General features: G+C 39.8%; 1 protein-coding gene and 1 long non-coding RNA gene across 4 annotated transcripts in view; one reads left to right on the forward strand and one right to left on the reverse strand.

Annotated features, from left to right (window-relative positions):
• eml2 (EMAP like 2) overlaps window positions 1-25,682 on the forward strand; it is a 32,916-nt gene extending 7,234 nt beyond the window's left edge. For 2 of the 3 annotated variants that reach the window (XM_085130935.1, XM_085130936.1), the window contains exons 2-22: window positions 3,334-3,561; window positions 4,009-4,126; window positions 4,488-4,589; window positions 13,928-13,956; window positions 15,237-15,366; window positions 16,003-16,152; window positions 17,040-17,109; window positions 17,282-17,392; window positions 17,962-18,057; window positions 18,226-18,360; window positions 18,505-18,604; window positions 20,264-20,418; window positions 20,629-20,754; window positions 20,850-20,981; window positions 21,082-21,149; window positions 21,297-21,385; window positions 21,499-21,596; window positions 21,879-21,966; window positions 22,128-22,223; window positions 22,486-22,616; window positions 23,995-25,682. In XM_085130935.1, coding sequence (XP_084987061.1) covers window positions 3,334-3,561; window positions 4,009-4,126; window positions 4,488-4,589; window positions 13,928-13,956; window positions 15,237-15,366; window positions 16,003-16,152; window positions 17,040-17,109; window positions 17,282-17,392; window positions 17,962-18,057; window positions 18,226-18,360; window positions 18,505-18,604; window positions 20,264-20,418; window positions 20,629-20,754; window positions 20,850-20,981; window positions 21,082-21,149; window positions 21,297-21,385; window positions 21,499-21,596; window positions 21,879-21,966; window positions 22,128-22,223; window positions 22,486-22,616; window positions 23,995-24,120 — 2,378 coding nt within the window. In that variant the 3' untranslated portion in view covers window positions 24,121-25,682. Of the gene's footprint in view, window positions 1-3,333; window positions 3,562-4,008; window positions 4,127-4,487; window positions 4,590-7,608; window positions 8,272-13,927; window positions 13,957-15,236; window positions 15,367-16,002; window positions 16,153-17,039; window positions 17,110-17,281; window positions 17,393-17,961; window positions 18,058-18,225; window positions 18,361-18,504; window positions 18,605-20,263; window positions 20,419-20,628; window positions 20,755-20,849; window positions 20,982-21,081; window positions 21,150-21,296; window positions 21,386-21,498; window positions 21,597-21,878; window positions 21,967-22,127; window positions 22,224-22,485; window positions 22,617-23,994 lie in introns of those variants that run through there. The other variant, XM_085130937.1, reaches the window with a different exon arrangement.
• On the reverse strand, window positions 12,947-13,223 carry LOC146503794 (uncharacterized). The gene is made up of 2 exons (XR_014868747.1): window positions 13,109-13,223; window positions 12,947-13,075 (listed from the first exon to the last, which is right to left on the reverse strand). It is a non-coding gene; the product is annotated as an uncharacterized LOC146503794 (long non-coding RNA).
• Window positions 25,683-25,891: the final 209 nt, after the last annotated feature.

Consider the following 25,891-nt stretch of genomic DNA (forward strand, 5'->3'; position numbering starts at 1 on the left):
GCTGAGCATCGTGGTGCCTTGTGCTGAAGCAGTGTAAAGTATAAAATCCCTTTTTGAAGAGTGGCGCTCTTTTACTGCAAGTTTATAAATAAACATTGTTGCAAAAATGCTGCGATCACATGATGACTTAAAAATAACACGGATCAGGGAGGAAGTTTGTGGTAGATCATCTCATTTTTTTCCATTTATGATATTTCTGGGTTATATGAACATGTCACGGTCTTTTATCTTTCAAATGCATATGCATCTTTAATGCAGCCTGGCTGTTTTTGTTGTTGTTTTATGGTGATATTTGATTTATTTGTAAATAAACGATAGCTTCATCTGTCTTTTCCACACCACTACCACTGTGTAAAGTTGGAGCAATACCTGATGTTTACAAATATTGCTTGTTTTGTTTGTGATTGTTAGATATCTCACTGTTTGTTCCAGTGAAGTAGAAAAATGGTTATTATACCTATTAACATTCATTTAAACCCTTTTCAGTCTTACAGCAACCAGTTAATGAAACTAGATCTCAAAGATAAAAGATAATTATCATCTTACACTCACACATTACTTTGTTGGGCACACCTCATCTATTCAGCCTGTCAAATGAACAGGCTGAAGCAGGACCTCCTTCTTTTTTCCATACTTATAAGATTTTGAAAGCATTAACGTATGAATGGAAATATGTATTTTTGATCTGGAGATGGTGGCTGTGAGATCAGACCTCATGAACAGTTGTTATGATGCGTCCAACTGAAAACTTGTCTTCCATTTTATCAGGTTGTAATCTGATAATGTGGGTCACAGATTTAAATAATCCACACCGGGCAGTTTACCTTTGATAAGCTCGCCAGTCCACAATGATGTCATCACGATGGGTGGAAAGATGATGTGCGATTAGGCTGAAAAGAGTTGGAGAGGACTGGAGGTAGTCAGCTTGGTGGATGTGTGTGGGTTGAGGTCAACAGGAGCTTATATGAATTCCTGTACGTGTATTTATTAGCAAAAAGTATGTTTTTACTAATACATACATTTACTGAAATACTCATTTTGAAATATCACGTTTCACACTGAACCAGTTAGTCACTATACCAGGCTGTTTGTACTGTAAATGATTTGGGAAACAAAAGTGTTATACAGCATATCCAGACCAAAAAGACTGAGTAACAAATTTACAGTGATGTTGAATTCATGTTTTCATCGCTCACATCCGTGTTTGTTTCAGCCAGCAGTCGTTTTCCTCTGATTACTGCCCTCTGCAGTTGTCAGCAGTGGTTGCATAAACAAAAAAGGCACAAATGCTGCAAACAAATGCACAGACTGCACAAACATGTCGGGACTGCCAATCAAAAGATTTTTCCACACAGCAAGCTGTGGTTGATAAAAATCCTCAGGGTACCTTTAAGTTTAAAGGATAGTCTCCAAGAGCGCTGTTAAGTCACTGTCTTACAGTAATGTATTAATAAAAAGTCTGTGCCTGTGGTGGCATTTCTGGAAAAATAAATGCAGTTTAATTTACTGTCCTCATGCTGCAGCTCCACAGTAAAAGCATTTAACTAGCTCAGTGCAAATTGGCATCCAGTGTTGTGGTCACAGATAATGTAATATGTTTATCTGCGCTGAGAACTTGCCAATATTATTCATGGAAAAAATGCATCTACGAAGAGGAAACGAGGAGCCAGTTTGTTTTTCTGCTTCCAGATTTCTCTGACCTGCAGTTTGAAACCCCATTTTCTAAATGTTCTAATATATTAGAACTTAAATATTCATAATTTCCTCTTTAATACACAAAAACATAATAAAAAAGCTTTGTTTCTCTGTCTTATCCCTCTTTGTTTTTTTCCTCCCCGTCTGCATGTCCTTGATTGGTTTTCCTTCCTGCTGTTATTCGTCTTCTGTCATTTACACTCATTCTCAGTCTGAATTATTGAAAATGGTCACAATACCTTTAAGCTCTTGTCCCCACCTAGAAATTTAACACCACTGATTTACAAAGCAGCAGCCACAGCAGCGGATATCCACAACACTGAAACAGATGCTTGCTCTTAAAGAATAACCCCAAGAGTTCCTGTATATAGCTGCGGTCATTAGTTTACATGCGCTTATCATGGGTATGAATGAATGCTATGGTAATCCTGGGCTTTTAATGATTTCTTTGAACTCTTCTTTTTCTGGGGTGGAACGATTGTACGACACACATCTTTAATGACTTTGAAAAAGAAGAATTAGGTGCACATGTTGGGATTTATTTTTGATTTTCTGTTATCCACACAGGATCAAAAGTCCACCTCCAGGCTCAAATATATGTGTGCACTCACTAATGAGTAGTGCTGAAGGTTCTATAGTGTCCTGTAACTTACCAAGGCCTATTAATGTCTCACTAATGGTCATAATTGACTACAGTTGGTAGTTTCTCTTTGTCAGCATAAAAAAGATTTGTTTGACAGCACTCACTGAATTCACTAATCCTCTGAAAGCTGGGAAAGCCCCCCTCCCTGAGCCTGGTTCTGCCCGAGGTGTCTTCCTGTTTAAAGGGATTTTGTTTTTCTTCCCACTGTCTCCAAGACCTTAGAACTGAAGAAGCTTCTCGGATGAGAGGTGAAACGTCTTCAAGTAACTTAAAGAAGTCCAGACGCTTTTCTTTGCAAGCTCCTTTGACCACTGTCTCCAAGGGCTTGCTCAAAGGTTGTCATTTGATTGTTGGTCTTTATCTTACAATATACAGTGCGTTGAGACCAATCCGCTATATAAATAAAACTTAATTGAATTGCAAATCAGTATTTTCTAAAGTGAGCTTTGAAGCACCATAGACTAAGAAAGTGCTGATCAAGAAAGAAGCTCCTGCTCCAAAATTAATACTTTTAAGCTCAACTGAGTTTGTGGACTAAAAGCGGGGTCCATTCAAGAAACCAATCACTTTAAGTGAACTATAACAATTCTGCCAAGAAGATCGGTCAAATGTGCAGCCAGAATTATGCCAGCAGCTTGTTGATGGCTACCAAAGGCGTTTGGTTGAGGTGCAACTTGCAAAGGGACATTTAAGCAAATATTAGTGGGGGTGTTTGCAGGTGTATGTATACTTTTGAACCTGTGTGGATTAGAGAAAATCCATAATAAATTTAAAAATGTGCACCTGAAGTTCTTAAAACTCATTGTGATATTTGTTTGTTTTTTTGTTTTGTAAACATTTTTAGGTTCTTTTTTATTTAAGTTTTTTATTCTTTTCTCACAATCCCATATGCAGCTGCATGTGACTCCTTTATCTTTCTGGTTTAACTCTTGAAATCTACATTATAACCCCTAGAATTCATTAAAACTAAAATGTTAAACACTTAAACTCTCCAGATGACACTGTGTCGGCGAGCAGTAACATGGACATGGAGGACCGGGTCTCTCACCTGGAGCAGAGGCTGCAGTTACAAGAGGACGAGATCCAGCTGCTTAAGGCGGCTCTGGCTGATGCCCTGCGCCGGCTCGGCTATTGTGAGGAGCAGAGCCAAGGGAAGCAACCAGGAGGCGTTCATGCTGGGAGGAGATCTCTGGCCACTACAGCTGCAGCACCACCTACCAAGGGTAGGTAACATCAGTGCTTCTGTAAAGCTGAAATATGTTGCTGCTTTTCATATTCCAAGATAAATGTCATTGCTCTCCAATCAGGTGGTTTCAGATCCCAACTATATCTGTGCTGCAGTTCTTAACTTTTACTATGTTAGTATTTAGAAATGATATAAATACCTTAAATTGACTTAATCCTGCTACTGCTAAGTTCTGATATAAAATCATACTTTCTTTTAATTTCCGTTCGTCACAAGTCAGAATGGCCAGCCACCGCTAAAATGAAAGCTTTGTGTTGTCAGTTGAAGCTGAGCATGCAAATCACATTTGCTTATATGCCAAATATAGAAATCTTCTGTTTCCCTTGATGGCATTGATCTGGAGTGGTAAATTAAAAGTTTAACTGTGGTCTGGAACTGGGAAGCTGTACGCACTTTGTGCTCATGGCATTTTCTTTTCTTTCAGTGCGACAGCTCCTGCAGGCTCTTCCCTCCCGACCTCTGAGTAATGGCTACATTCAACAGAAACGTCTCCTTTCTTCGCCTTCATCTCCAAAGAAAGAGGTGCTACAGTCTATAAAGAGGTAGGATTAAGAATGGAAAGCAAAGATGATGAACACAACATAACAAGACTTTTCATTTTGTCGTTTGCAAGGGTGCCCTATTGTTTAATCCCCTATTCACGTTAATAAAAATGGAACTGAAATTTGATGTATTCTTTAATTGACAGTTAAAGTTAATTTACTTTATGTAAAATACCATCATTAAGTACACTTTACTTTCTCTTGTTTGATACTTTAAGTTTAATTGACTAGGCATTAACTTAGCAATCAACTGTTGTTTTTAATCCCCTTTTAACCCAATTGTAACTCCATGTAAAAAATGGTAATGTTACAGTTTGTTCACCAAAACATCAAGAGTTCTCCCTCCTCTTCCCTTCTTCAGAAAGAGTATGTCCACAGAGCGTCTCACCCTGGTGAGGAGAGAGATGGGGGCGGAGAGTCGGAGTCGAACAACATCCTCCAGCAGCTCCTCTGGTGGCAAAAGGTAACAGCCTTTATCTGAGGGCTGGTGTGAAAATATAGACGTTTAATGCAAAATCTATGGACAACTCTTAATGTTTGGAACACTAAAGTACTGACCACAGCTAAACCCTGTTGTTTGTCAGATAATGCAATAAAAGTGCTCCAAAAGGCAACAACAGCACAAATATTTTAGAGCGAGTCAAAGTGGTGAAGGTGAAATCCAGCAGAGAGCCAAAAGCCTTCCTGCTTCCCACAGGTTTATCAAAAATATCCCTAATAATGCATAACTTAAAGCCTTAATTGTTACACGGGTGAGTTATAAGAAAGGTTCTACCTCTGCATTTGTCCTTTAGGGGAAATCTACCAAAATAATGTTTGTATCAGGCTGCACATGTTCTGCTCATACATGCCAACCCTCCAGATTTTTCCGGGAGAATCCAGAATTTCAGTGCCCCCCCCCCGAAAATCTCCCGGAGCCACCATTCTCCCGAACAAAATTGAAAAAGCATATCACAGAATTCATAACGCGGCCCAGCCAATTCCAGTTTCCAACAATGGCGGCCGCTACTCAGTTTTAATATTACTCTTATTACTCTTTCTGGATTGCAAAATAAACTTTTAGCATATTTTGAGGAGGGAATGTAGCTGTGTGAACTTCAAATATGTGAGCCGGCGAGAACAGCGAACTCCCGGCACATCGTTTTCAAACCCCCGCGGTCTTTTGCTACTCAGGTTAAACATGATAAGTCACTTAGATAACCTAACAATGATATTGTTTGACTTTTTTCAGTGTTTTATGTGTTCCTCAGTAAAGTGGTTTGGCTGAGATTAAAGTTATTACATTAGATTAAATACAACTTTATTAATCCCTCGGTGGGTTCCTCTGGGGGTTTCCACACAGCTGAATAAACGTCAAACAGAAAACAGAAGTGTGAGATGGTCCAAAATTTACGCCAGCGTCCGGTTATATTTAGATAGCAAGGAGCAGACGGCAGAGTTTCACTCCACCGAGAAAGCTAGACCGTCACAGTCACTCACTTCCGGCCTACCCGGCTTTCAGAGGACCTGGCCCACTTAAGCCACGGAGGGGTCCTCACGTGGATGCAGCCTCTGAAAATGGACAGCCCCGGCTGGGGGACAGTAATAACGGTGACATTTAACTTACTTTAAATAAATAGTGTTAAATAAATAAATACTGTAAAATGCCAGTTTCATTTTGTATATGTATATGTATACCCCCCCCCCCCCCTGCCAATCTTGAGGTCTTAAGATTGGCAAGTATGGTTCTGCAGTGAGGCTGAGCCTTGCAGTGGAAAAACAGTCATTATAAGTCATTAGGTTTGGGCGTTACAGCATGGGAGTCTGTCTCAAGTGGTCATTTTAGGGATTGCAGTTTTCACCACTTCCAAACAGGCTTCATTTTTCATCCCTGGAGATTGCTGCTCGACTGTGTTGCCATGACAACCAGTCTGAAATCTTTTTTTCTAACAAACTGTGGGTCAGAAGGACTGTGATGAAGTTCAGTGCGTTAGTCGTAATGAGCTGTCTTACCGCTGCACTGTCTTCTGTCTGTAGGCAGACTTAACTGGCAGTAATTGAACCAGTCTGGCAGTCTGTCCCAGTCAGATGCTGGAAAAACGGTGAAGAACAAGTAAAATAATAAGCAACCTGACCCTTTACAATGTATGTGGAGATGCTCTCCATCCATTATCATCCCAGAAAAGTGCAAAAAAATTGTTATTATAAAGAAAGCAGTGTCAGTGTAAATGTAAGTCCTAATATAGTATCTAGAGAAGATCATAGTTTTTTAGGTATAACAGTAGGTTCAGTGTCAGATACCTATCATGGATAAAATGAGCATGTGTGCGGTACACCTACAGGACAACATAGACGTGTGTAAGTGAAGCTTCAGTTATTCAGACTGTTTAACTGATTTTTCTCACCAACTGTTAAGTTTCTACAGTCAGTACACTAGATTCCAGATGTTTGGAGTTACTCAGCTGTTTGTCTTTAAAATGACTTTTTAATGGACACTGATGTAGCAGCATACCACAGCAAATGAATGAAACATGTGGGTCCCTCATATAAGCAAACAAATATTGAAAACGTTTATCGTTAGTTATCATAGTCATGAGATCGCAGATACACACAGTGAAAATGAGCCTTCTCTGAGGGGTGGCTGGCCTCCCCCTGAGAGAGAGGGTCAGGAGTTCGGCAGTCCGGGAGGGGCTCAGAGTAGAACTGCTACTCCTCCTCATTGAAAGGAGCCTGTTGAGGTGGTTCAGGCACCTGACAAGGATGCCTCCTGGGTGAGGTGTTTCGGGCATGTCCCACCGGGAGGAGGCCCCGGGCCAGGCCCAGGACTCGCTAGAGAGATTATATCTCTTGGCTGGCCAAGGAATACCTTGGAGTTCCTCCAGAAAGGCTGGAGGAGGCCATGGAGCGGGAGGTCTGGGGTTCTCTGCTTAGGCTGCTGCCCCCGCGACCCGGCTTCTGATAGGCGGAAGAAGATGGATGGAGGGATGGATGGATTTTTCATCATACATCAGTTCAGTCTTTGGTTTTACTCTTGTTGTTTTAAATCATCCTCTCAGAGGTGTTGCCATGATGCCATCTTAAGCTGGGAAACAATAAAAATGTTGCTCTTTAATAGGATTATTTTTTTGACAAGGGCATAGTTACATTTTTGAAAAGGCAATTTAAAAGTGAGAGCACAATTTTGGGGGTTATTACAAGACACTGGTGTTTATTTATTTATTTATGTATAATGACCACAGTGATCACCACTGACAAAACTGCAGAAAGCGCATAAAATGGGCTACATGCAAACTACTTTAATCTTAGGTGGGTCAGACCAGTGAAACTCTGCTTCCTGTCGGCTCAAGGAAGTTTTTTACGCATTTAATCGCTGCAATATCTTAATATTAGAAAAAGACGATACATTTCAGCAGTGCGTGTCAGTTTTTTTTACATGATAAAGAAATGCTGCTGTGGTAAATTAAAGAAATCTGTCAGCAGATCTCTCTGGTTCAAAGAAACTGTAAAAGTAAAGTAAAACTTTACTTCACTGACTGTCCTTAATTGGAATTTTACTGCTGTGTAACCATGGTTTAAGAAAACACACAAAACAAAAACAAAAACCCAGAAATGTCTAAATAAACATTTTCCAAAGCATCCAGTGGACTCAATTATAGTCTTTGGCGGCCTGATTCTGATCCTTATCTCTACTCTACTCTGCTCTACTCTGCTCTACTCTACTCTACTCTGCTCTGCTGTCTCCTTTACTCCTTTCATTCAAGTATCATGCTTAACAGTTCTTGGTAAAAGGGAGGTGTGGTAGTTGTGCAGAAAGGGGCGTGTCTGCACAGTAAGGAAGTGGATTCTGATTGGATGATATGACCTGATTTCTCTCCTCTCCTCTACTGTCTCCATTACTCCTTTCATTCTGCTGATGTATCATGTTTCTAGCAGTTCTTGGTAAAAGGGAGGCGTGGTAGTTGTGCAGAAAGGGGTGTGCCTGGACAATAAGGAAGTGCATTCTGATTGGATAATATGACCTTTCAGGCTGAGCTAAAAGTTTGCAGAGTGAAGGAGGAAGTCCGTGTGTTGGTGTGGCTTTGGACAGGAGAAGAACCGCTCTGACTGCTCACCAGTGTTGACGTTTAGTGTAACGGAAACCTTGCAGACATGAAGAAATCACCCAGGTAATTTGCTGCTTTACAATGAGTAGTCAATGATTAACTAGAATTGAGTAGAAGCAGACTTTAAGCAGAGCCTTTGGGAATCATTTGAAAGGCAAAGACATGCTAATTACGACCTAAGTTGTTTGCATGTCATAAAGGAAACTGTGTAGCTTTAAACCTTGGATGGCTGGTTGGTATCTCCATTATGGAAAATGAATACACAGCTTTTATAAAGAGAGGTACTTGTTTTTGTTACAACTAGTCCCTCAGCTGCAGTTTAAATGAAAAGAAAATTAAATACAGTTTTTATTGGTGGGTAAATGCATTCAGGCTTTACCCTCTGAAATGTTTGGTTGTTTTCACTCCAAACAAAGTCAGCAGTCAGTGCTTAGGTTTGAAGACATTCAGGGGAAGTGGTGCTGCTTTTTGAAACCGTTGTCACGCAAACCATTAGATGCAGTCGGCTTCTCTGTCTGCAGGGCTGTGGGGAGGGGCAGCTGCATGGTTACATGAATAAAACAACAAAGCTTGATGAGTTCATCGACCATGAGCCTAATGGCAAGGGGCAGGTCTTATGAAAAAATGCTAAACTGTGTGATACTTTGAGTTTTAAATGTTTTGTTCAAACAAATATGAATAAGGTGAGTTACAAATGCTTATTTATTTAGCTAACATTCACATAACAAGTGCATTCAAAGTAAAAACCATCTATCTGGCTGTTGTGAAAATATTGTGTATTTCTTTATTATAAACTCATTACATTATGCAAATGCTAAACCATTTTAGGCATAAGCTGCTGTTTTTGCTGCTAATGAACATTTCTGCCTGGTTATGAAACGCACACAGACAGATGTACTGAATGTGATGTGACATCGGACCAGTCGCTCTGTACTCAGCAGATCTGTCGGCTAACTCATTATTCTGTTAAACCTGACTGACTCTGACAGCAGATGAGACAGAGCTCCTGCTTTACTGGACACCCTGAACTTCAACAAGAATATTACACATGTTCAGGTTTTACAAAGTACCCGTCATCATCTGCTCTACTTTAATTTGCTGCTGAGCTTGGTGCACTTTTATATACTATTTAATTTTCAAGTTTTCCAAATTAATTCATTGATTTCCGAAACAAGTTAAAAGTAGCTAATTGAGCATCAACTCAAAATGCTCCTAAGACTTTTGTTTTGTAATCCTCTGTCGCATTATGACCAGAGATGGGAAGCTAAGGAAGCTGTGGGACTGATGTTACCATTATCAATTCTGCACAGCTTGCAGAAACATTGATAACATTGATTGAACATCCTGCTCTACATGCAGCAAACATACTGAGCATGTGTCTGATTGGAGAGGACTATTTTGCACCACATTGAACCAGTTTAACATCAATGTGTCTGTCTTTATTTTCATATAATAAGTCATTTCAAAGTTAGGGTAGCACGAGTATTGTACAGGGTTTGCATACGCTACGGAAAAGGAAAAGATTCATATCATGTTCAGTCTGTCATCTCCTCCTTTTTGTGTTTGTATCACTTAGATCTAGAATGTATTACATGGAAAAACTGTGCCTTCAGCATTTGCTTTTTGAGGTTTATAATTTTACAGGAAATCTGAAGTTGGTTAGATGAAACTATTCTGATTCTAACAATCATTAGAAAGCATAACATTGCATTAAAAATGCAGATTTTTCTTCCTCCCTCTTTCGCTATCTGGAAACTGTCTGATGCCTCATAAGTGTCAGAGTTGATTAGTTTATGACTAAAACAAAATACACTAATGTATTTTGCGCACAAGTGAAAATATGAAGAAAGTCAACTATGTTCATGTCTATTGTTATAGCTGCTGCAGTACTTAAGTCCTAATTGAGCAGGAAATGGATGCATGCACTCTTGACCACTCCCACCACTCCCACCACAGTTCAGGGGGATGAGTCCCATTACTCGGACCACAACATCTTCTGCCTCCCTGTGTACATCACTCTAATCTCCCAGATGGATGGAACTAGTACTTAAGATTTCCTATAAGAACGAGAGAATGTGTCTCTTGTAAACAGCAAAAAATGATAACCAAACAAACAAAACAATGCTTTTTGCAAGTTTGAGCTGCAGGAGTAAAAATATCAGTTTATTATTTAAAACCACAAGATAAAAAATCCTGATTTTGTTGCATGCAAAAAGTGGTTAAAGTTCAATATATTCAAAGTGACAAATGGTCCAGCACAAAAATGTCGGTCCTTTTAATCTTTCTGCAGATGCACCGGTGCTCATTAGTGCCCTCTGGTTCTTACAAGAACCCTTTGTGTTTTCAGAGAGCCCACAGAAAAGGCCAACTACACCCTCGGTGCTGCATGTTAATGAGAGGTCTGTTTGTGCGTTCCCTCTGCCTGGAAACCCGGTGACTAGTGACGGCCGCTGCCGTTGGGTTGTAGAGGCAGAGTTATGTGCCCTGTCCAGCTGCCAGTTGCGCAGCATGGACCGCCATAATTACAGGTTCTGGATCAATCGTGTTCTGTTATTGGCTAGAGCCATGCCACGCCTCATCTTCCTGGCAGACCACACTTACACATGCACACAAACAGAAACACATGCTCAAGGAACAAACAGGGCTTTATGTGGTTGCTTTAAAGAGCCGAAACCCCTCCTGGTCGCCTCTAACTGCCCAGAGACACAACAGACGCCACACAGGCCCTCAGATGACTCGTCTGTTTGCTCTGCTGTTCTTTAATCTTCTTCAAACACACATGCAGGCTCTCATCTCGTTTTCCTGTTTTCCTTTTGCATAGGTCCCTTGTTCACATTGTAACAAACCTATAAAAGAAATCTCAAATCATTGTTTCAGTTGACCCGTAAGCTTAGAGAGCTATTGACATGTCTCAATACTGTCAAGATTTTATTTAGTAAACTCCCCATTAAACAAATATCAGGATACACACGGCACAGCCTGGGGTCTTTTCATGTTTGTATGCCGCAGTCGTCTTTCCCACTCACTCAGTTTCTTTATGTGTTACTTTCATACTGCAGCCTTGGTAAAGCTTCTTTTTGTCAACTAGTCTGTTTTTTGAACTGACCCACCAGGTATGGAGGTTTCATGCTTTCAGGTTTTCCCTCTGTGGTGTTAACAATTCTTTTGAAAGCCTTCGGGGAGTTTCCTCATATTTGTAATGTTCAAAGAGGTAGCGATTAGAATATGTGGCAAAATGTCTCCTCACAAAACGCATATCACCAGGAACCAAAAGATAGCTTGTGTCCAAAATCATTCACCTAATCTGGAACTACTGGCAAAATCAAAAAGGTTGACCAAGTAAAAAAAGACGCTTTCCAGGTTTTTGTTTGTTTATTTTTCTTAGTTATACTCCTACAAATCCATGCATAACAGATCAAGGCTGGATAACTTAAGTACAGCAAATAAATGGATATTATATTGAAATTATTATCTCAAAATAACAAAGCAAAAAAGAATAAATAATAGTGTGCTTGGACAGCAGTTAAATGTTGAACTGTGTGTAGTGAGTACACAGTTCAGCCATGTGTGGTTGGTGATGATCTTCAGTGCCTGCTTATTACATTCTTCTCTTTGGATTTAAGCCTAAATCTAAACTAACTTTGCTATAGTAAGATGTTGATTCTAGTTTGAGTGGTTTATCTTTGTTAGCAGTTTGAGCCCCTGTGAACCTGAGACAAATATCCTGTGTCACTGCAGTTTTCCTCATAGTACTCATCTGTATTATATGACTTGCTCTGTGGTTGTACAATAACTCTACATGAGGAGGAGAAGTGTGTTCGCTGCTGTCATTTGTTTGCCTGTGTTTCCATAGAAATACTCAGAAAAGTCAAGCATGTCTTTCTTGATTCTCTTGTTGCTTTGTAAGGACCAAACTTCCATTTCCCTCTTATCTTATCAAGCCTTACCTTTATTGCTGTTGCCATGGTGACATCCAGCTGTCAGCCGAGGCAGCGCTTCAACATCCCGATAGCCCGATTGGTTGATAGCATCCAGACAGGTTAGGTTGAGTTCTCAGCATGCGCCGAAATGCTTGGCAGGCAGTTCTGATTGGGTGACAGCAGATTCAGGGACATCTGCAGCTCTCGCTGATGTGGCAGGTGTTGATTGGCAGGTCTAATCACGGATCCTGGCAGAGTGGCTGACTCGCCGGTTGTAATTTTTACTTGTAAATGCATTTAGCTTGTCTGTGTGGCATCTTTTAATTCTGACCACTGCGATGCTTCTCTGTCACACTGTTTCACGTCTGCCGTGTGTTTAACTGATAAGCGCTGACACTGTCTGCGAATACGAAAAGTGCGAAAAGTGGAATTCTGTTTGCTTTGTGTCTGCTGACTCATCTTTACAAACCTGTTTACACAGCAGAACTAGCAAGTTGGAAAGTTTTAGGCATCAAATATAATGTTAAAGAAATGTGTATCAACTTGCCCAGCCCGGGGCAAATACAAGCTACTTTGTTGTTTTCTTTATTTGTTTCGCCAAGTTGAGGGTAAAAGAAATTCATCAAATTTTTATCAAACCAGCCTTTCAGTATCAGGTCTTCTGGTCCTCTGTGTATCCAGGCCTGTTAACTACTATTCCCAGGTGATAGTTTATATTCATATTCTAGGAATATAAGAAATGAACCTTTAAATCCTAATCAAACCTTTAAAACCAGTCGCTGTGTTTGATAACTGTGAACCACAACAAAGCCGCACGATTTATACCCCAATTCCTGTTTTGTTTGTTTTTTTGTTTGTTTTTTTTTATTATATATGAATGTTCAAAGAAAATTAATCTGTTAGATATTATTTGATATGTTTTCTGACACGGCATGAGTTTGACCAGACTACTGGTCAAAGCCATCCAACCTATGAATGACCTACCCGCAGAAATCTCTACAGCACCGCTATTTCTTTTCTCAGGTGAAGACGTTATTTACATTAAAGTGTGCCATATTGCATCGTAGCTATAATCGTATACACCAGATCTGATCTTTCCAGTTCCTGCCTCAACTGTCAGCTGGCTGTTGACATGTCTGGGCTGATTGAAAGCTCCTCAGGCCTCTGCTTTATAGTCCTTGCCATCAGTGGTGCAGTTTCTAAAGTAATCTAAGGAGTGTAAATAATCACTTTTCTCAAAGGTCATACTGGAAATGTTGCGTGTCAGTTATGACTCATTTTGTTAAAAATATGCTTTTCACTTTGCACATTTTAGGTCTTATATTAAATGGTACATGGCATGTATTTGTATAGCGCTTTACTTAATCCCTTAGGACCCCAAAGCGCTTTACACGTTCAGTCATCCACCCATTCACACACAGGTGATGGCAAGCTACATTGTAGCCACAGCCGCCCTGGGGCGCACTGACAGAGGCATATTTAGTATGAATGTAATATTCAAACAGGATTTCTAAATAAATGGGCCTAAATCCTGTCTTCAGACTACATCATCTCATCCTCTGAAGGCGAAAAGTTGTGCACATCTTTGGACACGTGTGGTACACTCTGTGTGTGTCTGCCCTCTATTTTCAATTAACTGTGGGTGAGAGATGTAGCATGAGTAAATAATTTATAAAGACATAATATATCCACCTCTCAGCACTTTCGGAAAACGATTGTAATATTCATGCTGTTTATTGTGTAATGTGCAAAATAATATTAATTGAAGTTGTAACACCATCTTTCTTTTTGTGTTCCAGCAAATCCAAAGAATGCACTTTCAATGCAGGTAAAATAAAATACAATTTTAATCCCACCATTCGAGCGAGCGAGTGAGTGAGTGAGTGAATTAATTGCGTTAGCTGTTATGTCTCAGCCTCCAATTACTGTCACACTTTAATTTGCTGTAAAGGGGATGAGCAGCCTCTCATGTGTGAAACTCAATTAGCCTTCAGGAGTCCTCGAAGAACTCTTGAAGGATTCTTCTGACTGTCATTTCAAAGAAATGCATTTTCTCATTAGAGATAGTGATGTCCCATTTAAATTATTTTAGAGCATGTTGGAAATGCAGAAGATCTCCCATTAAGATGAGTACGAGACTACTGGAGATTTTGAATACGTTGTAAAACAAAAGATCTGTAACTGCTGGAAAGTGTTTAATCATGTGAAGCTGTTTGTCTGTTTATGCATTTTCCCATTAATATATATTTAACAAACAAAAATGTGACTTCTTTTTAAGCACTGGTGAATTGTGAGGTGGTGTGCTGTTATGCTATATTACTTCATTGTTTTTTTTTCTATTGGACATTTATGCAAATTAGGTCAAATTAATTAAACTTATGCCTCATTGCATGCAAGACTTTATATGAAAAGATAATTGTCTACATGCAAGGAAGCAGCTATGAAAGATTTATGGTGCGTTATTGTTACATTTTATAACAGCAAATTGCTTTTTATTCAATTTAACAAAAAAAGTATAAACTTCATATTACATGGATTTAAAATCTTTTAGAAAAACTTCAACAACACTTACACACAACAGATTTTCCAGTTTTAGTCCTGTCTGTATTCAGAAAGGATTTTTCTGAGAGGCTGTTAACAATATTTCCTCGTTCCCATTTTGAAGTCTTATGTGCCACCAAAGAGACATGATAATTATGAAGCTGCCTTTATTCAGTGTTTAATTTTCTCTTCTGAAGCATGCAAAGTAGCACAAATTTAGAGTGAGCTGGCCTCGTATGCATATTTAATCATAAAGTGTCTGAAAACTTATACCAAGCACCAAAGAAGGGAAAATTATTCTGTCAGGTGTTGAGTTGGGAGGTTTCTAGACTTCCTGCTGCGTCCGCTGTCTTCAAATTGGCATTACTGGGGTGAAACTTAAAGAAGTATTTCAATAAATTATGTTCCTACTGACACAAAATCATTTTGGTTATAAAATTAGTAAAAAATGCTGTGAAAGCTTGAGAGGGTGATGGTACAGAGGTCAAAACGAGTGTTACTTTGTCCTTCTCTCTTTCTTTAACTGGTGATCTTGCTTTTCCTCCCTCCCTCCCTCTGTAACTGCAGAGGACAGCTACGTGAGGATGTTCCTCCGCGGCCGTCCCGTCACCATGCACGTCCCAGACCAGCAGAAGGGGACTTACAGCCTTGACCAGAAGGTGGCGCTGCCTTACCATAAGCTCAAACTCCAGTGGGTGTATCCTTGATCCAGACAGAGAAATTAAGAAGTACACGAACAGTTTACTTAAAGATTCGGATGGTTTAGATATTTAAAATATCTGATTAATAGACTCAGGCTAGCGTTACTTTATTTTTAGGTTTATTTAGATTTATTCTGCTGTGATTCATACAACATGCAACTGGCTCACCAATCAACCTGTTAGACCATGTAAAAGTTTGAGTGAGTTTCTGTCCTTTGCAAGTAAATATGCAAACCAGAATTATAAAACAGTCCCTTTTTTTTTCAGCTTCAGCTTGAGTTCAGGTTTGAATCAGTAATTGTTCCAAAATACTTAAAGGACAGAACACATTCCACTGTCTGTGCCTTAATGGACGTGACCGGTGTGGGAGTACATTTTTCTAAAACTAATGATCATATCTTCTGTTTTCACAGCTGTTCTGACACATATTTGTCTGTAAGATAAATAATAGGGGTGAAAGCACAAACTGTATCCCTGAAAACCATGAAATTACAAAAAATAAAAATAAGATTTGGTGTTTCTAAGTTATCTTTGTAAGAAGCATCAACAAAATATATAAAATAAAAATGCTGAATATATTCTGGTAATCCTGTCCAGCATCACCTATCTTCCTTAATCTAAGCGTGGTCCAGTTATGGCTACCGTGGTCGTGACTGCCGCTCCAACCTGTACCTGCTTCCTACGGGAGAGATTGTCTACTTCAATGCTTCAGTGGTGGTGCTGTACAACACAGAGGAGCAGCAGCAGAGACACTACCTGGGCCACAACGATGATGTCAAATGGTGAGAAAACGGCAGGCTGATGAGAGCAGCCATTAAAGTCTTCTAATCTTTACAGAGACTGTGCAATTTCCTGCATCATCTTTGCTTTCCTCATTTACTCTAAGTCTTGTAAACGGATCCCGTTTGAGCAAAAGCTGTGTTTAACTAACACACCGTGATATAGATGGTTTTTGTTTAAACAGACTCACTTGATGTTATCTTTTCATACAGAAGAACTAACATAACAATCATCATTCAAATGAATAAAAACTAGAAAGGAAACCTCTTTAAACAGTAAAAATGAAGCTAAAATGAGCAAAACTCTATTCGACCCCACACGTGAGACAAAGAGAGAAACGAGCTGCTCAGAAGCTGTTTTTGTTTTTGCGTAACACGTCATCGACAGCTTCTGTGTTTACCATCAGTGAAATTTGTGCTGTACTTAATGAGCACCAGTTGACATCCTGTGCCTGGAGACACTGGGATGTAAACATTATGGCCCCCTGGGGCATGCTGGGAAAGCTTCTCCGCTCTGCAGGGAAACAATCGTGCTCTCCTCTCCCACGCCGTCACGTGGAGTCCGCCTCTTCACGTTGTGTCATTTTTTTTTTTGTGTTTTAGAAATGCAAAATATGATTCACATTGAAATAAATATTGTATATTTGTTTTTATTGACTTGGCAATGTGAGTCAATCAGTTTGTTTATATGGCTGTTGTTTATACGTGTCAAGTGTCTATAACGTGCTTCTAAAAAATACTTGAGATTTCCTGTAAAAATCAGAGACCAGAGAAAACAGTGTGTGTCACGATAAACATTTTTAAAGGCATCGTGTGAAAGAAGCAGAATGAATGAGAATTAATAATCACAAAGCCACAAATATAATTAATGTTTTCTCATATCTTCTTAGCCTGAGTGTGCATCCTGACATGGTTACCATAGCAACAGGACAAGTGGCTGGAAACTCTAAAGATGGAAAGGTACTGCGAGAATCTCCAATCCTGCCGTAGCGTTGTCTCCTAATCACTAAATATGAAACTGAAAGAGCTTTAAAACTTCAAATAAAGTTTTGTTTTTTGTGGAAACCAGAAGAAGGTTTGATATGAATCAAACAACTTTACTATGTCTCCTCTTTTTTGTGTGTGTGATCAGCTGCTGGCTCCCCATGTTCGCGTCTGGGATTCTGTGAGCCTCAACACGCTCCATGTGCTTGGAATGGGAGTGTTCGATAGAGCGGTCACCTGTGTGGCTTTCTCAAAGTCGGTAAGGAGCGTCTCGCCCTTTTAGACTAGAGGTGTCAACATCATTCTAGTTCAGGGAATTACACCAATGAATAATGACCTCTAAAGAAAAAGGGAATGGATTTGGAGGTGTTTTATTTTAGTGTAAAGACATATATTCCCCTAAAACTTCACAATTAATCAGCCAACTGTTTACAAGTTACCAGCTTGTGAAAAATAAATGCATTTAGGTGTCTCAGTTTTTCTACATTCATCATCTATGTCAGTCGGTGTCATAAATCACAGGCTTAACAACGTTACTTGAGTGTGGTTTGGCAGGCGATGGTTAATGCCTTTGTCAGTAAGAAGCCCGTTAAACTGATGAGTCATAGTTCTGGCTCAGATATAATCAATGCTTTAGTCAGCCAGACTCATGATGTGATCTATATATAACACTGCAAGTGTAATGCTTCCTGCAAAATATAATACAATTCCAATAACTATGCACTTATCCAAATACCCAGTTTTTACGCAAGTCATTCAGGCCCCTTTCTATGTTTTCATGCTTTATTAAGATTTAATCAGTTATTTATTTATTCATTCATTCACCAGAATGGCGGCACCTTCCTTTGCGCTGTGGATGATGCCAACGATCACATCTTGTCAGTCTGGAACTGGCAGAAGGAGAAGCAGCTGGCTGAAGTCAAGGTATGGCCACCTGAGTCTGATCTCATTCATACAGCTGTATCATTATTGATCTCCTGGTTTTACTTTTTTTTTTTAGATAACATGCATGGATGAAGGATTTTAATGGTATGTTTTCATGAATGTAGCAAATAGAATGAAACAATAGCTTCCTGGCTTCTGTCCCTGCAGTGCTCCAATGACTCTGTGCTGGCTGCTGTGTTTCATCCCATGGACACCAACCTGATTGTTACCTGTGGAAAATCTCACATCAACTTCTGGACCATGGAGGGGAACACTCTCACCAAGAGACAGGGCCTGTTTGAGGTATCGCAACTATACACAAGTTGTTGTTGTTGTTGTTGTTTTTTCTTAAAACCCTGCTGTATATTTAGTTTTATTTCTTAAGGTGCAGTCTATAACAGCAGTCTTTTCTGTAGTCCTTGAAATCCTTATTGTCTGGCTTTGTAGAAACACGAGAAACCAAAGTATGTGTTGTGTGTGGCATTCGCTGAGAATGGAGACGCCATCACAGGAGACTCCAGTGGGAACCTCTACATCTGGGCCAAAGGTACGATCAAAGTGAAAGTTCTGATCCAGATTTTTTATTTATTTATTTATTTTTTGCACAAAATTTAGAGATTTAGTCGCCAATCACAGAAATCCTGGCTGCTTGAATTAACGAAGGTTTGAACACGGTATATTCATATATGACTGTTTCAATAAAACAGGAATGACAGAACATAAAATCAAGCATTTGTGGATACAGCTAACAAAAAAGAAAAAAAACGAAGGGAAACACAAAAACTGGTTACATTGAATACAAAACAGAACTTCTCACGTTAGAACATAGGTTAAAAAAATTAACAGAACTCGGAAGGGTCGATTGGTACTAACAAAACCTTTCCTTGCAAACGACACTAAGTTAGCTGCAACACAACTGAGCTTCACGTTCCCATTAACACAGTAAAATCTGCAGAGTTGTAGGTCATCGGACCTCGATGGAATAAGCAAATCTGTTAGTCAACAGGAACATCCTTAAATTGAAAGTTAGAGAAGTTTGTCAGAAAAAGACCCCAGATTTTACCAAATGTGCCCTTTTAACCCTTTAAAGCCGGTCGGAGTGGGTTTTGTATAACTATTTTTAAATCCCGGTAGCACTGCAACCACGTAAGCTAGCGCAATAATTTTTTTTGCATATGAAACCGGAGGAGTTGTACTTACATCTTATGCCAAATTTGCATTATAATATTTATTTTTGTTTTTCCCTCAGTATATAAAAATTGGTGTATTTCAAAAATAAAACTATGAAGACACTTAAAATACACTTCCTGTGGTGGGAAACTATTTTGTGCAACTTTTTTGTATTTACAGTTTTGAGGGATAAGCCTCTTAAATTTCTCTAACTAGAAATATGTTAAAAAACAGAAACAATTTTCAATTTTTTTGTAGTTTATTGCACTTTTTTGCAATTTATGTAAGTACTATGCACTTAATGCATACATATTATTAAAATTTGGGCTATAATGGTTGTATTGATGTATATCAACTTGAAATGCTCCCAAAAATGGCACTACAACATGTAAAAATATAATATAAGCTCTGGCAGACTTGGTTCTATGGTAGGTCTTAAAGGGTTAATTCTGGATGGATCTTTTCAAAACTGAGACACGACATGAGATCAGCAAGCCACTGATAATGGGGGGATGGGGCAGCAGCCTTCTACCTCATCAAAATGGCACATCTAGCCAGGAGGGAACCAAAGGACAGCGCCCGACGTTTTGCCCCGGTGATTAATTATCATCCTCACCCACTGTACCAAAGACGGCAAGTAGGGGGTTGAGAGCCAGTTTCAGGCCGGTAGCCTTGTTCAGAGTGCAGAAAACCTCCCAAAAATTTGCCAAGGCAGGGCAGGTCCAAAACATGTGGGCAAGATTGTCATCATCAGACCCGCACCTGTTACAGCGAGGGTCTAAGCTAGGATAAATCTTAGCTAATTTGGATTTAGATAAATGGGCCCTATGAACTACTTTGAACTGTAATAGGACGTGGCGGTCACAGAGTGACGTGGAATTTACCAGAGTGAGCACTGAATCCCAAACGTCATCTGACATAGATATGGCAGTCTGGATTTTAAATGAAATCATTCATTTATCATTACTGTGAAGCACAAATGTAAAGAGGCAGGATATCTGCTGCTCACTCTCTGATTTCCTGTGTCGTCTGACAGGTGGTACCCGCATCAGCCAGGTGGTGTCAGGGGCACACGAAGGCGGCATTTTCTCAGTGTGTGTTCTCAAGGACGGCACCATGGTGTCTGGAGGGGGGAAAGACCGCAAGGTGGTGCTGTGGGACCACGATTACAGAAAAAAGGCAACGATGGAGGTGAGCGAATTCTCCTCTGAGGGGAAATCGGAGGTCGTGAAATTTCTGTGGAACCCACTTAAATATTATTTTAAACTTTTCTCAGTGTAGTGATTAAACTGTCAGTGGGTGTCTCTTGTGTTGCAAGTAAATAACTCCAAAAAAAGTTTTGTTTCTTAATATTTTGAATATTGTGCTTTCTTTGACTCTGTGCTGCATGTGTGTGTCCAGGTGGGAGAGTCCTTCGGTCCTGTTCGGGCTCTGGCTGAAGGTAAACCCGGAGAACTCTTTGTTGGAACCACCAAGAATGCAATCATCAGAGCTGCCTTCCCTGATACATTAACGCCTATTGTGCAGGTACACGCTGATAGCATTCACAGGCTGACTACTAACAAATATTTTAACTTTTTGCATGCTGCATTTTAAATAAGAAATGATATGATGTGCTACAGGGTCACACAGATGAGCTGTGGGGTCTGGACATCCATCCCACCATGGAGCAGTTTGTTACCTGCTCACAGGACAAACAAGTTCACCTCTGGGATGCCCACTCCCACCAGCCCCTGTGGAGCAAGACCATCGAGGTGAGGAAGAGTTTTGTGAATGAAGACAGCGTTAGGGACTGAGCTTCCCGTTCAATCACAAGTACTAGATAACAAGTATGTTGTCTTCTCTGTGCTGTAGGATCCAGGGAGGTCTGCAGGCTTCCATCCCAGCGGGGCTGTTCTGGCTGTGGGGACCATGACTGGAAAGTGAGCCTTACAGCTGAAACAAGTTAAAATTCAGAAACTGAGCATTGAGAAAACATCGATCTCTTTTAATGCTAGGAGATATTAAAGCCTTCCTATTTGGATCCTTGTGATGTGCATTTTCCCAAATCTCTGCCTTGTGTGTTGCAGGTGGTTGGTGCTGGACACTGACACCCGGGATCTTGTTTCTATGCACACAGATGGCAATGAGATCATTTCCAATGTCAAGTACTCTCCGGGTAAAACATCATCTGCTCACCTCACTGACACAGATCCATAAAATGTTCAAGTTCAGACAAAATTTCATATTTCAGTTCATTGATTTTCTGCTAACTTCACTTTGTGTCTGCAGACGGTAACTTCCTGGCTGTGGCTTCCCATGATAACTTTGTTTATATCTATGCTGTAACTGAAAACGGCCGAAAGTACAGCCGTGTGGGGAAATGCACTGTAAGTAGATGCTCACATGGAGCGCTAGTTGTAAATGTCTGTTTGTAAATGAATTCCCATTCTTAAAGTGATCTCTTTTCATAAAATCAGATCGCTAGTGTCTGAAGGCTTAAGTAGTTTACGGAGGTTGAAAAGTGAATTGTTATATTGCTGTTCTGTGGATGAGAATTTCACTCAAAATTAACATCAATAACATTAAAAGAGAGTTTTAACAAAAAATGAAAAAGCGATGATGAGTCACTGAGTTCAATCGTCACTCTGCATGATCTGCCTCTTCCCCAGGGACACTCCAGCTTTGTTACCCATGTGGACTGGTCGAAAAACAGCCAGTTCCTTGTCACCAACTCAGGAGACTATGAGACCCTCTTCTGTAAGTCATACTTCATGTCTGTTCATGTGCACTTTTAGCTCCACCCTCTGATTTTACTGTCAATATAAGAATCTGGTAAAATATGGAAACTCATATCACTGACATCTCAAAGTTATGTTCATATGTCAAGGAATCTTTTGGGGGGTTTCTTCGGTTTTTAGGGGAGGCATCCAGTGGTAAACATGTGACCAACATGGACACAGTGCGCAACCTGGAGTGGGCCACCTCCACCTGCACTCTGAGCTTCAACACGTTTGGTAGGTTGATAAAACTTTTTTAAATTCATCTATTTTATCACACTAGTATTTTGCAGTGTTTGCCTGAAGCAAGCGTAGCTTTCACACAGTCGTTTCTTCTTGCGAATTTGTTTTGATGGAGAAGCGCACGGTGTTTTTATGTGGCCGCAGCTAAAAAAACACAAAGTGACTGAAGATGCTGCTCCACTGTCTTCGTCGCCCTCGTGCTAACTCTGCCGCTGGCGCTTTCTTTTTGGTTTTTTTGTCTTTTTGTGTCTTGCAGGAATCTGGCCAGATGGAGCAGATGGCACAGACATCAATGCTGTGTGCAGGTCACATGATGGATCCCTGCTGGCCTCTGCTGATGACTTTGGCAAAGTGCACTTGTTCTCCTTCCCCTGCTCTCAACCAAGGGTCAGTCATGTTAACTCACAGTGACAAACACAAAGCACATCAGAGCCGGGGTCTGCGTGTTTGTAAATTTGTTCCACTTCGCAGACATGCTGACTTTCAGCACTGCCAGAACTATGTAGCTATGGTGTTTGTCTCTCAACTGCATTGTGATTAAGTTTTAATGAACACTGGGAAACCCAATGAAAGCTCAGCAGAAATAACAGAATACCTTATCATTATCAAGGCCTGTAATGTGCACAATGTGTGCCAGCTGTTTATATTGTGCTCACAAACCGTTGCAGGCTGTTAGACACCTTTTTTTTTTTTTTTTTTTTTTACTTTTACAAGTTTTCAGTTAAAGCCTTCTAAACTGCGGCTGTAAACTAAATTGTCCATTAAGACAAACTGGCTGCCATTAGCACAGAAAATCACAAGCTGTAAAAAGTTACAACATATTTTAAACAGATTTGGAATGAAAATGAGTGTTTAGTGGCTTAAACCAGACAGTTGTGTTTCATGAACAGCTGGTACGAATGTAAAAACCCCACATTATACATTTGTTTTTCATTGCAAATAACCTTCATGATTAATTTTATTCTCCAGTAATTTATATTTGGTATTATTGGTATTGGACATCTGTTCCTGTAGCTTCCATGCAAATAAATCTAAAGCTGCAATAAGAGCCCCCGTCAAGAGGAGAGCATGGATTCATAGATGAAATAAGTCAGGCTCCTAGTGAATAAATGGAGTTGAGGTGGAGATGGGTTGCAAAGTGGCTTGCAGGGGCAGCAGCAGCTCTAGCAAGACTACAGCAACTGAAATAACTTCCCATATGAGATTGTTCAACTTTATATGAGTAAGATGTCACTGTGGTTATGATGCACACAAATTTACGCATGCATAAAAAAGAAAAAGGGTTACTATTAACAATGGAGAACTTAAACTCTGTTATTGCTCTTGGACTCTACTAGAGTATCTTTGCTTGAGTCACAGTTCAAAATAAAACTTTTGTATCTTGTACTTGGTTAAGCACCTCAGTTCATCCTGAGTCTGGAAGGATCAGTTTTAGCTCCTCCTTCCTTAGGTCAACTTTCTTATGATTGGCTGCCCCTGACAAAAGGGAAGGTTTGAACTGCAGGTGATTGGGGATTATTATGATGATTATTATGACTATATTATCATTTGTTCTCCATGACATCTTACAAAGCACAGAGTAGGATGAAACCGAGCATTTAGTGCAGTAATGTATCCACCAGGTTAACAGTGTATATAGTTTATACATCCTTCAAATAAAGTAAACCGTGACACTTTCATTTAAAATTCCCAAAAGAGCATGTTGTTCACTTTTAATTAATTACTCCTTAACTTTTTTTTTGTCCTGCTTTGCTTTGTTATCCAGGCTCCGAGTCAAGAATACGGTGGCCATAGCAGTCACGTGACCAACGTTGCCTTCCTGCACGATGACAGTCACCTGATCTCCACTGGTGGGAAGGACACCAGCATCCTGCAGTGGGTGGTTGCCTAGGCAAAATTATACACCTGCATCTCTGACTTCCACTGGAATCCTGTCTGACCCTCGTCACATCTTCTTCACCTCATCTTTATCCTCGGGCTACCACGGGGCAGCACCTCCTCTGTGCCTACTGGAGTTTAATAAAGTAAAGAAAAGAAAATTGCACCACCGTAACTTGAGAAACCCAGAGATGTGACACCAAATGAGAATCACTGGAATAGTTTAAAGTGTACTGCTGTTTCTTATAGACTGTAGAGAAATTACTTGTTGTAATGGAGAAAATATTAACTTTTACCATTTAAAAAAAAAAAAAAATCAACTGCTGAAAATCCACCTCATCTGACGACACAATAAATCTGCAATTTTTCCATTAATACTAACTGGGCCTGAACTCTTTCAACCCTTTGAAGGGAAGTACATCTGTTCTAAATTACAAGCCTGTCAGCAAGGTTAGGATCATGTATACTGCAGTTTGTTAACCATTAAAAATGCATGCAACACAATGAGGGTGAAAGATATAATAAGATTTTAGGGTTTAACATGATGGTATTTTTCAGACGTTGGTTTCCATAAAGTGTACATTTCTTGAAACTTGTTTGGGGTGTATAAACTAACACAATACAAAAATAAAGGAGGCGTGACACGTTGAACTGAGGTACTTAGATAAATTTTTTCATATCAAATTTAAACCAAATTTATATAGTGATGTAAAATATCCATGATTTGTAATAACGGAATTAAAACATGAACCTTTTAGGAGTCCAAGATTTTTTTTTCTCCCCCAGGAGTGTGGAGTAGATCCCTGTGAACATGCAGTGATCTTTCCTACACCTGGAAAATCGCAGATAAAATTTCAAACTTGTGCAAAGATTAAGTACAGCAACGCAACGAAGGTGTGATACTCTAAAACCATAAAGAGTGATAAATATTGGATTGCATTTGAGCAAATTAATATTGCATTAAATGGGTGAAATCTGCTTATAATAACCCCTCTGCCTTCTTCTCTTCACTGTTACATCACTCAGCATTTCCATACTCTTAAGGTGCAGATTGTAAGTATAGTACAGATTGCTGTTGGAGATTGTAAACGGTACAAAGTGTCTGTTTTGTCCCGAGCCTTTTGATTTCTCCTTCTACCGCTGGGCTGTTGTGTTTCTGATTGTACTACTACTGTAAATGTGCTGAGATGGCACTAGATGGCGCTACAGCGCAAGAGAATGAGCATGACTTGGGCTCCCCTCCTGTAGATGTTGTCTAAAAGGTCTTTAGAGTAAATATATATTATGCAGTATATCAGAGTGGCTGTGTTATTTTAATATTTAACTGTAACAACGATGGATGTTAGAATTATTATACTCGTGGCACTTTTAGTGATTGACAGCGAGGTAATGTAGGCTGCTGTGCCATGGAAGCTTGGGCTGTGCTTTGCCTTCTTGTTTTGTTAATAAAGTTTTTACCCAAATGCACATGATGCTTTTTTTCCCCCCTTTATTTCATCAGCCAAAAAGCCAAACATGATGCATTGATGTCAGTAATGTAAATGAATAAAAACTAACACAATATTCCCAAAAGTATTCACTGATCTGCCTTTGAATGCATATGAACTTGAGTGACATCCCATCTTGAATCCACAGGGTTTAATATAGCAGCTTCAACTCTTCTGTGAATCTCCAGAAGTGCATTTTATTCCTACAGAAGCACTTCTGTGAAGACTGCTATTGATGCGGACACATCAAAAATGTCTCCACTCCAGTGGTGCTGTGCTTTACACCGCTGCATCCTA

The sequence above is a fragment of the Neolamprologus multifasciatus genome, chromosome 14, assembly GCF_963576455.1.
Source record: "Neolamprologus multifasciatus chromosome 14, fNeoMul1.2, whole genome shotgun sequence".
In the NCBI taxonomy this organism is placed as follows: domain Eukaryota; kingdom Metazoa; phylum Chordata; class Actinopteri; order Cichliformes; family Cichlidae; genus Neolamprologus; species Neolamprologus multifasciatus.